We start from the raw sequence: 15,515 nt of genomic DNA on the forward strand, positions 1-15,515 counted from the left end.
CTTTGCTTCAGAACCTGGGTGCTGCTTCCCAGCCCTCTCCTAACCTCGCAGCCCCCCTGGCTCTCCATACGTGGTTCTTGACATGAATTGATCCGGGCTGTCTCTGTGAATCAGCCTCAAGCCGAGACTCTGCATTAAAAAAATATATATATATTGAAAGGTTCGTGGTGAGGCTGCCGAGTTAATGCTAACAAAGGACTTCAGAGGGCACTGTCTTTCTTTGTTTGCAAGGAGCGAAATTTCTCGGCGCAAATACCAGGAAGGAACAAGGATAAAGGAAAATGAAATTAGAATGAAGAACTGACAGTCTTGGTTTCAGCAGTCTGGACTCTGGAAGCGCCATGTGGGGCCTCCTTAGCCAGTTTAAACGGCTCCTGCGCCTAGTGTTTTAAAGCAATCTGGGAGGCGAAGTGCGGGCGCTTGGGGACGCGGGGACCCGGGGACGGAATAAACTCTGTCGTGGGTCCCTCACTCTCGAGCTGCAGAGCTGGGACATTGTTGCTAAGTGACTACGAGCCAGGCAATTCACATCTCCCTGGGCCTCGGTTCCCCACCTGTAAAACAAGGGGGCTGGACCGGTCATCTATCCCGTTCATTTATAGACTTAGCTCCAAATACCGAATAAAAGACAGATATTTTAACTCCCAGCGGAAAGACAAGCCTCTAGTTGCAAAGATAAATGGGATTCGTAAAAGTGATCACCACGCGAGATTATTTTTCGAATCGCCTTCCTTTCTCCTGACACGCGGGACTATTAAACGTGAGTGTGTGCTGGGCCATTTCTTTACTGAACTCCAAACTAACACCACCGAGCGATAAAAAACAGGAGAGGGTGATGGAGGCTTAATCGCTAGGAGAGGAGGCGGCGTGGCTGCTGCTTTGAGGAGTTCACTTTGAATCAAGCGGCCGCGGCGATTGGCTGAAAAGCACGTGGTGCGCGCCCCGCAGGACTGCGCCCCGGCTGCCCCTGCAGTCGCCTGGCTTAGGGCAGAGTCCAGCCAGGGGTGCCGCACCCACTGGGGAGTGGGGAGGGAGGACACATAGGAAATGCCTGGGGCTGGAGTCTCTTTGGCTCTCTGCCAGCAAGAAACTTAAACGTCCTGGCTTGCCCAACCCGAGTGTCCCTAAACTGTCCAGACTTTTGCCCGTCCATTGCCACTATCTCTCCCCACTCTGGGTGTCCTACCCAAGGCGCTGTCTATGCGTGCCCAGGGCCTGTCCTGCGGATACCCAGCTCGCCCCTTGCAGCCCTTTTTAGAGCATCTCGCGGGCTCTGGCATCACCAAGCACACAGCCCCGGGCTGCGCTCCCCTAAGGTGGGTCCCTCAGATCCGGGGCTGTCCATTAACCAGGCTGGCCCAAAGAGGCGCAGACACTCGAACCCGGGAAAACTTATTTTATTCTCGGTTCCCGGGGTTGCAGCTGCCAGCGGCTGAGACAGTGCGTCCGCTTTGTCTCTCTGCACTCCCCGCAGCCCCCCTCTCCCGCTTCCTCTCCCGATTAACTCCCCCGACACGCTCTTCTCTAGCTCCTCTCCTCCTCCCACTCCTTCTCCTCCTCTTCCTCCTCCTACACCACGGGCCGCGCTAATGCGCTTCCTCCCTCCCCCGGTGTCGGTCTCTTTGCATACGCGCCCCCTCCCCTCCCCGCCGCGCCACTTATAGCGGGGCGCAAGGCGGCGGGGCGCAGACTGCTCTGGCAGCCGGAGAGGAGGCGGTGCGGCGGTGGCGCTGCGGAGACCCGGTCCAGACGCCTGGCGGCCGCCGGCGCACAAGGCGCTTTCTAGCTCCCTCCCCCGAGCGCACAGCCCGCCTCCTTCCGCGGCGCCTGCAGTGGCAGGCTTGCTCTGCCCTACCGTGACGCGCTCCGGGAGACGCTCTGCGGGTCCTGGACACCGGGTCCGCGGCGTGGGGACGAGAGACGGAGGCGAACGCCAGCGGTAGCCGGTCCGCGAGCCATCGTTCGGGGCGCAGTCCTCTCCCCGGCTGGCCCTCCTTTCTCCGGGGCATTCGCCACCGCTTCCCTGGGCTGAGACGACCGGTTCGTCGCCTCCTTGCCCGTGACCGTCGCTAGAACTCAGTTGTGCGTTGCGGCCAGTCGCCACTGCTGTAAGTTTCCCCCACTGCCCCGGACCTGTTGCAGGCGCTGCGGGCTTCAGGGGCTGCTTCGGCTGCAGGGGTGTGTTCGCGAGGGGTGAGCGTGCTCCGGGCACTCGGGAGCTTCGACTAGAGGGCAAGGGGAGCTCTTCTCGGTGCGGAGATCACGGTGCCCGCCGCTGCCCTCCCACAGCAGGCAGAAGCCGGGCATCGCCGGAGAGGTCGACCGGCCTCCCCTCCGCGGTGCAATGTCCGGGGCGAGCCGCTGGGGAAGCGAGGAGCCGAGCTAAGGATACAGTCAGCCTCTCTCCTCTGCGGAAAGCAGCGCTTTCCTGGGGGTGAATGTCGCGCTGCGTCGCTCCCCGCAGCCTCCAGGGCCGAGCGCGCGGGATCGTTGGCCCACGTTGCATCCTCCCCGGCTTGGAGGAAAGTTGGGGCCATGCACAGACACCTGAGTGCGGGCATGTTCACTGCGGCGGAAATGTCTATAGAGAATGAATGAAAACTGCTTTCTGAAAAACTAGTTTCTTGATCTGTCGTGTTAACATTATTAGTTACAAAGGATAGGAATTGGTGGGCGGGGAGATGAAACACTGAATTTATTCACATGCGGTTTGGTTTCACACAGGCATGGCCAGCTTGTTAAATAGCGTTGCAAGTGTTAATAAAAAGACTCTGGCAAGAAGCTACTTTTGTTAAGATCTTTATAATGTTCTATTGTTACCGGTAATGTAAATGCCCAGAAAAAAGTCTGCCTAGTTTCTCTTTTGATTGGATTGAGATCAGGTTCAAAACCTGGAGAAGGGTGCGGGACGCTAAGCATTGGAGGCAGAGAGCCTGAATTAGGAGCATGAAGTGAACTGAAGTTACTGTAACTGAAGCCCTTTTGATGTTCACAGTAATAGCAGCCCTTTCTCTGTCTTCTTTGCAGACGTAGGTTAAGTACATGTGTGCATTTTCTTGGCCACTTACTTGGTATGCAAATGTGATTTCTCTGGGGGCTTAAAAATGCTCGAAAGATGATTCATTTTATGTTGAAGGTGTGTTCAGTGACTTGTATACATGGTTTTTGCTGATATTTTGAGGTTTGCACAGTTTTAAACCAGAAAGCAAGTATTTCCTCTTGGGTTTCCAAGTTTACTTTTTATTTTAATCAAACATTGTTGCAAGAATGTTGATTGTGATTTTGACTGTGACGTGCTTTTCCATCTGGATGGTATCCAAGATGACAGGCTAGGCTCTTCCTTCTGGCTTGTTGGGCCAACCTGGAACATACAGGAGCATAAACACAGGATGCAGAGAGATGTAGATCCTATATCCTAAGGTCTTCTAAACAAATTGTTTTCTTAGGTGTAAGTCTGGTTGTGAATGTTGTTTTGCACCATCCTGAATTTAATGTTCAAGGAAATGTGTTCTGGGCCTAGCATGATTCCAGCTCAATGTGTAAGCATTTTGGTGCCTGTGCACCTAGTTTCAGGGAGCCTCATTCTTCCTTCACTCAGGGCAGCATTTGCTCTGAGAGAGGCGGCAGCTTCACAAGAGTAAGTAGACAGTCTATTGAGGTTTAGGTTTAAAGTCTTCCTCCAAATACTCCAGATTGAATGTACTAATTAAAATAACAACTACAGTGGTGGAGCATTGAGAATGCTAATGAATGTTTTAACCCTTTGGAAACCTGATGCATTCCCATAGGTTCATATGGTCATTCTCCAAAACACTGGGCATTGGTTAGAATGGAGTAGACAGTAGATGCTTAGCTTGAGGTGGGAGTGAGGCTGGCTACTCACCATTTTTTATATCTCAAGTCACTGTGGAAATTGCTGGGTGCTTTGTAAAGTCTTCCTAACACTGGAGCTCTAGGACTTTGTTGCTTCCTTTCTTCCACTGAGCCATGTTTACTCATCATAAAAAATTACATTCCAAAAAGGAAAGAAAACTAGTTGCATCACCTAATGGTATGAGATATATGTGTCATGCCCCTGCCTTTGTGGTTTTCTGTGCAGTCTTACAGTGGGGCTCACATCTGGTTGGGGAGGTGCAGATTAGTATTTTAGCCCATGAATCTGTGGCAAATCATTCATTTGCATTTATTAATAATTCTTAGAATATATATTTAAAAATATCTGAATGGTTAAAGGAAACAGAGTTTCAGCTGTGCTTTCGGGACTGGCTGTTATGTGTCTGGAACAGATACTGCAACCAGCCACACAGTTTACCCTCTGGGGATAAACAGCTTCCTTAGGAATCCTTGGACAGGCAGGTTTTTGAGGACTTCATTCCTTTGAAGTAACAGAGGGGTGGTGTAAAAGAAAAGGATGAAGGCATGTGATTCAGTTTTTGAAGATGGGTGACAAGCATTTCCTATGTCTCTACCCTACTGTTTTCTTACTGAAGAAACCCAAAAGATAGCATTAGATTCTACTATAATTTCAATGTAGATACCAAGGAAAGCACTGTAGTCAGCAAATACATTCTGGGGTGGCCCTAAATTAACAACAGCTGGCAAAATACACACACACACACACACACACACACACACACACACACGTATTTTTTGATTTAAATAAAGCAGTGTTTGCATTTTGAACTCCTTCTATGCAGGTGTCAGCATTTGCAGGTAAACAGAAACAGTCCTAGTGATGCACTATTTAATCAAAAGACGGGTGGATCTTTTGTTCTTGCAGCTGGTTTTCCAAGAATTGATATAAAGCAGGAAGAACAGAAAACAGCAGTCATAAGTATGCTACTCAAAATATTCTTCTTTTTATGTGCCAAATCCTCACATTGGAAGCTGTCCCGAGCAAGACAGGTAGTTGGTGATTATGGCCAGAATTTATTCCGTGCTTTGACTAAAGGCTTGCTGATCAATATATGGTTAATGTTGAAATTGGGGTGCTTTTAGGACTCTTCAGTGGTAGAGCTGTCTGGTTAGACATTAATCTTTAAGTTGGGATGCCGAGGTGGGAGGATCAGGTGAGGCCAGGAGTTTGAGACCCAGTCTCTACAAAAAATACAAAAAATTATCTGGGTTTGATGGTGCACACCTTTAGTGCCAGCTACTCGGAAGGCCAAGGCAGGAGGATCACTTAAGTCCAGGAGTTCGAGGCTGCAGTGAACTGTGATTGCACCACTGCACTCAAGCCAGGGTGACAGAGCGAGACTTGGTCTCAAAAATATATATAAAATGAAAGACATTATCTGTAACATTTAAATAAAGGTCTGATCATTGCAGAAGTTGGCCTTACATTTCCCATTTACTGTATGTGCTGGGAGATTGGATCTTACCAAAGGAATTCTTAATGGAATTAATTATTAGGTGTTTGTTTTACGCATGGCTTTATGTTGCATGGGGCATGAAAGCCAGTGCCCATCCTGGCATTATGAGAGCAGGAGACCTGGCATTTTAAGTGGCCCGCAGTGAATGAGCTGGACTAGGACAGGGAGCTGTGGGAATGAGACTCACTCCTCTTGGCTTTTGCTCACTTATATTCTAAAAGACTTCAATGGCCTGAAAGTTGGCAATCAGGTTTTCCAAGATGAACCTGCTTTTTATGCAGTGATTTTTTTTTTTTTTAAACAGTGCAGAGTTCAAATAGCTCAACAGTATTAGCAGTGAATATCCTTCCTTCCGGGTAGTTGTCTCTGGCTTTGTCCTGGAATGGCCATACACTATTCTAGAATAGTAGGTGGCATGGTCAACAACAAAGTGTTCTGTTTTTTGCGCAAAACCATTGTTGCTTTCGTTCTGCTGTTCTGAACATCAGGAGCATCATTTTCAATTTATTATTATTATTATTATTTTTAGGAGTGGAAACAAAATGTCAGTCAGTGTGCATGAGAACCGCAAGTCCAGGGCCAGCAGCGGCTCCATTAACATCTATCTGTTTCACAAGTCCTCCTACGCTGACAGCGTCCTCACTCACCTGAATCTTTTACGCCAGCAGCGTCTCTTCACTGACGTCCTTCTCCATGCCGGAAATAGGACCTTCCCTTGCCACCGGGCAGTGCTGGCTGCATGCAGTCGCTACTTTGAGGCCATGTTCAGTGGTGGCCTGAAAGAGAGCCAGGACAGTGAGGTCAACTTTGACAATTCCATCCACCCAGAAGTCTTGGAGCTGCTGCTTGACTATGCGTACTCCTCCCGGGTCATCATCAATGAAGAAAATGCAGAATCGCTCCTGGAAGCTGGTGACATGCTGGAGTTTCAAGACATCCGGGATGCATGTGCAGAGTTCCTGGAAAAGAACCTGCATCCCACCAACTGCCTGGGCATGCTGCTACTGTCTGACGCACACCAGTGCACCAAGCTGTATGAACTATCTTGGAGAATGTGTCTCAGCAACTTCCAAACCATCAGGAAGAATGAAGATTTCCTCCAGCTGCCCCAGGACATGGTAGTGCAACTCTTGTCCAGTGAAGAGCTGGAGACAGAAGATGAAAGGCTTGTGTACGAGTCTGCAATTAACTGGATCAGCTATGACCTGAAGAAGCGCTATTGCTACCTCCCAGAACTGTTGCAGACAGTAAGGCTGGCACTTCTGCCAGCCATCTATCTCATGGAGAATGTGGCCATGGAGGAACTCATCACCAAGCAGAGAAAGAGTAAGGAAATTGTGGAAGAGGCCATCAGGTGCAAACTGAAAATCCTGCAGAATGACGGTGTGGTAACCAGCCTCTGTGCCCGACCTCGGAAAACCGGCCATGCCCTCTTCCTTCTGGGAGGACAGACTTTCATGTGTGACAAGTTGTATCTGGTAGACCAGAAGGCCAAAGAAATCATTCCCAAGGCTGACATTCCCAGCCCAAGAAAAGAGTTTAGTGCATGTGCGATTGGCTGCAAAGTATACATTACTGGGGGGCGGGGGTCTGAAAATGGGGTCTCGAAAGATGTCTGGGTTTATGATACCCTGCACGAGGAGTGGTCCAAGGCTGCCCCCATGCTGGTGGCCAGGTTTGGCCATGGCTCTGCTGAACTGAAGCACTGCCTGTATGTGGTTGGGGGGCACACGGCCGCAACTGGCTGCCTCCCGGCCTCCCCCTCAGTCTCTCTAAAGCAGGTAGAACATTATGACCCCACAACCAACAAATGGACCATGGTGGCCCCACTCCGAGAAGGCGTTAGCAACGCCGCAGTAGTGAGTGCCAAACTCAAGTTGTTTGCTTTCGGAGGTACCAGTGTCAGTCATGACAAGCTCCCCAAAGTTCAGTGTTACGATCAGTGTGAAAACAGGTGGACTGTACCGGCCACCTGTCCCCAGCCCTGGCGTTACACAGCAGCAGCTGTGCTGGGGAACCAGATTTTTATTATGGGGGGTGATACAGAATTCTCTGCCTGCTCTGCTTATAAATTCAACAGTGAGACTTACCAGTGGACCAAGGTGGGAGATGTGACAGCAAAGCGCATGAGCTGCCATGCTGTGGCCTCCGGAAACAAACTCTACGTGGTTGGAGGATACTTTGGCATTCAGCGATGCAAGACTTTGGACTGCTACGATCCAACATTAGACGTGTGGAACAGCATCACCACTGTCCCATACTCGCTGATTCCTACTGCATTTGTCAGCACCTGGAAACATCTGCCTTCTTAAATGCAGTACATTCTAAAGAGAGTGAGCATGAGGTAAGAAGTTTAGCTATAGATGTAAGTATGCATATAATTAGGCTATTGTGTAAGTTCAGTACATGGGGTGAGATCTGATCCACAGAGACTGTACTGCAGAAGTACTACCGAAGCTGTAAAAATAAGAGAGCTGGTGCCCCTAGAACTTACCCACTTGTGTTGACCACAGCCTCAGCCCCCACCATGGCATTAGACAGTGGTTCTCAGCTTTTACTGAGCCTCAGAATCTCCTGAAGAGCTTTTTATTTATTTGATTATTATTATTATTATTTGAGACAGAGTCTTGCTCTGTCACCCAGGCTAGAGTGCAGTGGCGTGATCTTGGCTCACTGCAAGCTCCGCCTCCCAGGTTCACACCATTCTCCTGCCTCAGCCTCCCGAGTAGCTGGGATACAGGCGCCTGCCACCAGGCCCAGCTAATTTTTTGTATTTTTAGTAGAGGCGGGGTTTCACCATGTTGGCCAGGATGGTCTTGATCTCCTGACCTCATGATCTGCCCGCCTTGGCCTCACAAAGTGCTGGGATTACAGGCATGAGCCACCGCACCCGGCCCTGAAGAGCTTTTTTAAAAACTGCCCATCCCAGAGACTTAGTTTCATTTGGTCTGGGGTGGGGTCCAAGCATCAGTATTTTTAGAAAGTTTCTGGATGATTCCAGTGAACAACCAGGTTGAGAACCCCTGACCTCTGTTAAGTATGCCAGCTAATGTTTATTAAGCCCTCACTGTGTGCTTGCAGTGGTGCCACGTGTTTCCCACGGATCATCTCATTCTATCCTCACAACAACCCCATGGGGAATTATTACTAGCTTCATTTTATAGATGAAAAAAGCTTCATGCATTATGGAGGCTAAGCTGCCCGAGTTAGCAGAGCTTAGTAAGAGGTGGAGCTGGTTGGGAAGTCAATGCAGGGGGTCTGGCTCTAGGGCATCAGCACTGGAGCACGTGTTGCACTGCCACCGAATAAACTTGAGCTTCACATCCATGACGCCAATGTCATCCCAGGTGATACTTCATTTATATTCAAATTTTGCTTCCTCAGACCCTTTGTAGAATGATTAGGGTTTAAAAATGTATTGCTCAAATTCATTCCTAGTTTATTCTCTCCAAAATTATTAGCTTATTTTAAATGTTTTACTTAAAAAGTAGCCCCCTTTAAGGCGTTTATTGCCTTTAAAGATAAATCTATATCTGTCTTTGTAAAAGGTTGCATGTACATAGCAGAAATTTGTGCAGATAACACGGAGCCACCTAAACTTCCCAAACTATGGCCTTTCAGAGTTAATCAGTCAGGCCGACCCTATTGTCAAGGCTAACAAAAGTTGTGTTTCTGCGTCATATATCTGAGTACATAATAGTTGTCTGTGTATTTAAGAGTATAGAATACTCTTGGCTCAAATAATTAATAGGCCTACACAGTTCAGAGTTCGCAAAGCTCATGGCTGCTTTGCTGCTAAGCATTCTTAGGATTGGCCCCAGGAATCGCTTAGGCATGTGTAAGTATAGCCCAGCGCACACAGGATGTGTTGACTTGTTTTGGTGATTCATGGGCTTATTACTAATAATAAGAGAAGAAAGTAACTGCTTTGGAGGAACTACAATGAAAACAAACTCATTTACTTGGGAACTTTTGGCTCTGTTTTCCCTAGTATGTTTCACACCTTTGAAGGGGAGTTCAAAGGGAGAAAAGGAGATCTAGGCCTAGTGGCAAGCTAAGCACAGAGGGGTTTCATCTCATTGGTCTTTTCTTTCCCCGTCCCTTACAGCTCATTTAGAAACATCATTAAACTTGGCCTCACTCTCACATTTCAGCTTGCTACTTTATTTTCTTTTTGAGACACAGTCTTATTCTATTTCCCAGGCTGGGGTGCAATGGCGCTATCTCAGCTCGCTGCAACCTCCGCCTCCTGGGTTCAAGCGATTCTCCTGCCTCAGCCTTCCCAGTAGCTGGGATTACAGTGCCCGCCACCACGTCCGGCTTTTTTGTATTTTTAGTAGAGATGGGGTTTCACCATGTTGGTAAAGCTGGTCTTGAACTCCTGACCTCAAGTGATCCACCCACCTCAGCCTCCCAAAGTGCTGGGATTACAGGCGTGAGCCACCGCACTTGGCCTCCAGCTTGCTATTTTTTTTACTTCTTCAGTTATCTCTTCCAGCCTTCGTACAGTTATCAGAGTTCTGAGTTATGTCATGCTTTCCTGGAATGAAACTCCTTCAAAACAGCAGGAACAATCAGACACCTCCTCTGGGGAGCAACTGGGCTAATAGTGTCTCACACCAAACTGGTTTTTTGTAGCCTTGCTGGCATCTCAGTAATCTTGAATAAACAAATGCTCTGAAAGTGGTTATTTCATTTGAGATATGAATGCATGACTCACCTCTAAAGCAGGTTTAAAGAACCTCCTAGGCGAAAGCATCAATTAACAGCACACTTAGTTGGGTGTTAGTCCAGAACTGACTATATTTGCACAGAAGAGCCATAAAAATTGCTACCAGGGTGGTGGTACATAAAAAATGACAATGGGCAGGCTGGCTGGAATCCTTGGAACAAGGTAAGGAAATTGAGGCAGAAAGAGGAGAGAAGCCACATGTGTATTCTGGCCCTAGTTTTAAGTTCTAGACCTTCCTGAGTTTTAGGTTGCTTCTCTGTCAAATGAGTGGTTTGATCTATAATCCCCTGTGATCTGTCCCAACTCAGACTTGGGTCAATTGATAGGGGAGTTAAAAGAGGCGAAAATACCTAGCCCAGTGCTTGACATGTAGTAACTTACTGTGAGATAGTGGCAGTGGAATTAGCTTTCTGTATGGTAGGAAAATGAGGTTTCTTTGACTATTATCTGCTTGTTATCTTTAGACTTCATTTTTGGTTCCTCCTTTTTCAGCCCAGAGTGAACATGTTGGCAAACACTTGACTTCACCCTACCCTGGGTGTTTGAACTGAATCATACCCTTCCGGTCGCTGGGAAACAGAGCAAGTAAAGTGTTAAGTTATATGTGAAATAACATCCTCTTCACCCTTGGCGCTACCAGTGAGAGAGTCAAGCACATGAAAACTAAATTTGACAGGGCCAAGTTTGCTGCTTTTAAAGGGCAGCGTAAGCGCCTGATCAAAGCCACTCTTTGAATTTCCAACAGGGAGAATGTTGGTTAAAATTTCTAAATTTTACTACACAAGATAGTGCTAAAACATTGAAGAGGGGGTTGGAGTGCCTTAAAGTGCTGGATAGGTAGGTCTCAGTCCCAAACTGCAAATTCCTCTGCCCTCCAAATGTAGGTGCTAACTGAATTAATACAGTGTTTAACAGAAAGTTTCCCTAGGTCTTGAAGCTCATCCACCTAGGAGGTTTTATCTGCCTCCTGCTGCTCTGTCAGTGGGTGGGAAGGGCAGAAAGGAAATTACTTTGATTATCCTCTGTTTTCATGGTGCCGTGTGGCCTCAACCTAACTTAGGCTTTGATTTGCTTTGTTTCTTCTCTAGATTTTGTTGTTGTTGTTGTTGTGTGTCCTTTTTTTTTTTTTATTATTATTGTTCCTGTTTGAATATGCAATTTTTTGGGGGGAGGGTGTGTGTATTCCTTTTTTCCTGTTTGAATATGCATTGTCTTGAAATTTTATATTATTATAAGATACATTCTTTTGGCCTAATGTTGACATATAGGTTACAAGGAGGTGGAGGTGGGGCAATGACACCGTAGTCTAAGGAATGCCTTGAAAGCTTGAATCACTGTTAGGAAACAGCCAAAAGAAACAACTCATGAAATGAATCAGGCTTCTGAACACACAAAAGCAAAGAATTCAGTGCAAGTCATGAGTGGCTCCTCCAGAATTCCCTTTGTCTGTACTTAGACTTACAGCAATAGGGATACGAAAGCCCTCTGCACAATTTCCCCAGATGAAATGAGAAATAAATAAATGGGAAGAGTAAGCAGTGTGAGGAAATGCAAGCTCTATGAAATGTGCAGACTTTGTGGTTACGGCACTTTGAATTGATATTCGCACTTGATGTACGTAGATTCTGTAGCACTGGCATGCTGTAGCTGCTGGCACCTACGTGTGGACTGACGAACTTTGAGAATAAACTCCAACCTTGGGCTGTTGAGGCCTGATACATTGTCATGTGAAAGGAAGTGAGACTGATTTCTGCCATAATGGATAACAGAGATGCATTTAAATAAGAGGATTAGTATGTCTGCCTCCTAGATGGTAAAGTTAATTTGGAATCTTTCATGGTACATGGGCCAAGGAGGGTTTGCACAGGAATCTCCCTTCTTTTCACCCCTTAGTGATCACTTTACAGTCGCTCTGTTTAACCACAGAAAGAAATTTTATGAATGTTGGAAGCAGAAGATGGCAACTCCTAATAGCATCTAGACATATAGGTTTGGATTTGAATGTGTGTATGCTTAGGAAAGAAGTGAAGGTCCTTCTTTAGACACCACTGTTTTTGTCAGGCCAGCCATCTGCATGGATGTGTACGTGCACACGTGTGTGCATTTAAGGCAAGTACTTTAAATATCTTTGCACAGTTCCTACTGAACATGTAAGACCTTTGGAAGCAATATTGTCCAGCTCCATACCAAGTTTAATTTTAAAAAAAATTTTGTGGCTAATAAGAAAAATCTTAAAACTATGGCATCACACAAATCCTTCATGCTTTTTTGTTTTGTTTTGTTTTTCTTTTCCTTCTATTTCAGCTCACGCCATCACTCGATGAGATAATATGAGATTTCTACTTCGGAGAGGCCAAGTCTAATGAAGAGAAAAAAAGGAAAAGAAGTTGCAAGACTCGAATAAAATCTGCTGCACCTTGTAAATGCTCTAACTGGACATGAAGGAAAGGGGCGAGGGAGGGGGGTGGGATTTTTGGTGCAAGTAGCACATGGTTTAAATATGAATGAACAAACCTGTGATCTAGTCCTTGTCTTGTAATTGTGGATTAATGTCAATGTTAATCAGCCCCTCAAAGGGAGAGAAAAGCTGGACCTTTTCCCTTGCTGTACCATATTCAGCATTTGATTTCCATGGGCCCCACCATTTATGTGTAAAATTTGAAATGGTTGTCACCTCTCTCTGAGGAGAGAGCTTGAAGCCTCCACACCAGCTGCTGCTGGAGATTCAAAGCCCAACTGTGGGTCCAAGAGGGAAGCTGGCTGGGCTGGCTGAAGAATGAAGACCACTGGACTCTCCGTTAATCTCTAAGGGGTCTGCTCCCCAGGAACGTTTCTGAACAATGGGGACTTTGTTGGTAGCCATTTGGTAGATGTTCTTTTCTATTTATAAGTGACTTTAAACTTTCCCTTGGCTGTTAAGAAGTTTGTTATAGATTTAGCTATTTATTGTTCGATGCCTGCATGCTGAAACAATGCCTACAGCTGTCTTCACATGTATGGACGTGTGTGAATGGTTGTACGTTTTGCACATTTTGTGGCTGTTGAGATGTGCTTTGCTGCACAAACATGAAAATTTTTGAGTTACAATTTGGAGCATAACTGGAGGGTGGGTTGGGGGAGGGGTGGATTTTTAAAATGTCAAGACAGGGAAGGATGACAAAATGGAAATTTAAATGACGTCCTAGAGGTAGAGAAACCGTGGAGATCACTTTTCTCAGACTCACCAACTTTTAATGGGATTTCATGGGGTTTGGTTGTGCTGATGGGGTAAGGGGAGGCTGCTTTCTGCCCTTCTCCCCACTCCCATCTGATTTACCTAATTCAGTCTCAGCTGCTGAAATTTGGAAAGGACCAAACTGCTTTACAGTTTTTTTCTTTGTGTAGTATCTTGAAATCCTGGAAAATTCTATGGAATAGTTCTGTATATAGGGCACAAGTAAAGGCATTGTCCAAAGTTTATTTATTTATTTATTACCCTAAGAATGCTTTGCCATAACCACATTTAATGGGAAAAACGGCAGTATCACAGATGTAAATTAACTCACCAGATTTACTGGGCCTGAACTCATTCTCTTCTTGCTATATGATTTAGCAAGTTCTAGAAGGTCTCCGAGACAATAATTACATTGGCACAATGTATACTTCAGTGCTCACCCTTAGGCAAATCTCTTTTTAAAAAACTCTTTGGTGCACAAGTAACACATTTGGCCACAAACCACCAAAGAATTGTAGGCAGTGGCCCCTATTGAGAAGTTTTCCGGTAGAGTTGGAAATCAGTTGTGAATACATTCTTTGCTAGTTGGAGTGCTTGTTTACTAAGCATGTGCCGTCGTAGGTATTAGTGCTAGTCTCAAATAGGTGCTTCCCCTGAGGTGCGGGGGAAGACCAAAGTTTGCAACTCGAACTGCTTTCGTCCATGTTTCTCACATTGCTGTATTTTAGAAAATAGGGGTTAAGACTGATAACAACCTTTTACATTGTGACTGTGTTTGCATTGTCTAATGACAGATCAATCCTTAACATTTCTCTCCACCTTAGTACTTTAGACTAATTGTGTTTGTCCGTCCATGCCATGAATGAGTGGGCTGTAGTTGGGCCTAAATAAATGAGCTGTTGGAAGAAAAGAATCACAGTACTTTCCAGCAGTCAGTCCCTGGTTCCTAGATGTGTTCTAAGCAATGCAAATGTCTAATTGTCCCCCAGTGGGCATAGTCAGTGTCGTTTATATTGTAGCAGTTACAGCTCTGTAGTTTATGATGCAAATCTGCCAAGAGAGATGTATGTGTCACTGCATGGCTTCTGAAAGCAGGATGAATTTTCTGCAGCTGTTTCAAAGTTGGGGTCTGTCCTTGAATCCTCTATTAATTACTGTGTGTGAGCCAAAGGGAGCTGTGGTAAGGGTTGGGCCCCCAGCCTGTAGGGAACTTTCTGGACTCCCACTCTTTGAATCGATACAGGCATTTGGTCTCACTACTTGACCATTCTCACCCTGTGAAACGTCCCACACTTTGAAGCAAATACAATTCACAGCACAGTACACACAAAAACCTTGGCATAAGACAGAGAAGGTTCTTCTTATTTTGTGGGCTGGTTGCTGTAGAAACACATAACAAAGGGCAGCCCTCCACTTCTGGTATAATTGTGTAGCCCCTTTTCTTTGGGCTTGACACCTGTCTTGAATAAGAGTGATTAGAGCTGCATAATGTCCCTCTCTTGGCTATTGACCATGTGGTTCACGTACAAAACTCTGTATAAGTTGAAGGAAAATGTTCATGTTCATATGTACTTGTTTGCTATGACTACATTTTGAGGTTTTGTAAAACTGTTATTTTTTTTTTTCACAATGTGAAACTGAAGGTCAATAAATTATTAGAGATTTTCTCTTCATTATGTGTGTGGGTCTTTATTTGAATAAGACACAATTTGAGGCATTGTAAACTTGTGCCTTTTCTCGTTTATCCAAAGAAGGATCATTTCAGATATTCCGAACGTGTTTTATTTCACCATTTAGTGATATTTACAAAGGTAATTTTGCATATTAAATAAAACTTCCTGACCATTAGAGTATCTCTTTAAGCAAGACAAAATTCCTCATTTATGGGTTATTCACAGCTGGGAATATAACAAGTCACACACCATGCGATATTAAGACAGCATACTTTATATTGGAATGAATTTAGTTTTTTGAAATCCTCACGTGGGTTATATTTTGACAGAAAGCTGTTAGAGAAGGAGCTGGAGTTCAATCCTCTTTTCATCTGCTGACATCTGCTTTAGAAATCATTTAAAGTGGAAATATATGCATATTATTTCTGTACTGCCACAGAAAAGCACAAGTTTAACCCCTCAGGGATACTTAGTTTGTTCCAAGCTGATGGCTGTCCTAGCTGGCTCTGCATAAGGCCAGTTGA

The 15,515-nt window shown here is 45.7% G+C and overlaps 1 protein-coding gene across 1 annotated transcript; it reads left to right on the top strand.

The window, feature by feature from the left end:
* Positions 1 to 1,970: 1,970 nt before the first annotated feature.
* ENC1 (ectodermal-neural cortex 1) lies at positions 1,971 to 14,991 on the top strand. Its single transcript, XM_003810469.4, has 3 exons — positions 1,971 to 2,108; positions 5,902 to 7,716; positions 12,409 to 14,991. The coding sequence occupies exon 2, from the start codon at positions 5,915 to 5,917 to the stop codon at positions 7,682 to 7,684; it is 1,770 nt and encodes a 589-aa protein (XP_003810517.1). The 5' UTR covers positions 1,971 to 2,108; positions 5,902 to 5,914; the 3' UTR covers positions 7,685 to 7,716; positions 12,409 to 14,991.
* The last annotated feature ends 524 nt before the right edge of the window (positions 14,992 to 15,515 follow it).

The sequence above is a fragment of the Pan paniscus genome, chromosome 4 (assembly GCF_029289425.2).
Source record: "Pan paniscus chromosome 4, NHGRI_mPanPan1-v2.0_pri, whole genome shotgun sequence".
NCBI classification, from domain to species: Eukaryota; Metazoa; Chordata; class Mammalia; order Primates; family Hominidae; genus Pan; species Pan paniscus.

Bases quoted from the DNA above. Each gene is read 5' to 3' on its own strand.
- ENC1 (XM_003810469.4), top strand. From the start codon at position 5,915: ATGTCAGTCAGTGTGCATGAGAACCGCAAGTCCAGGGCCAGCAGCGGC.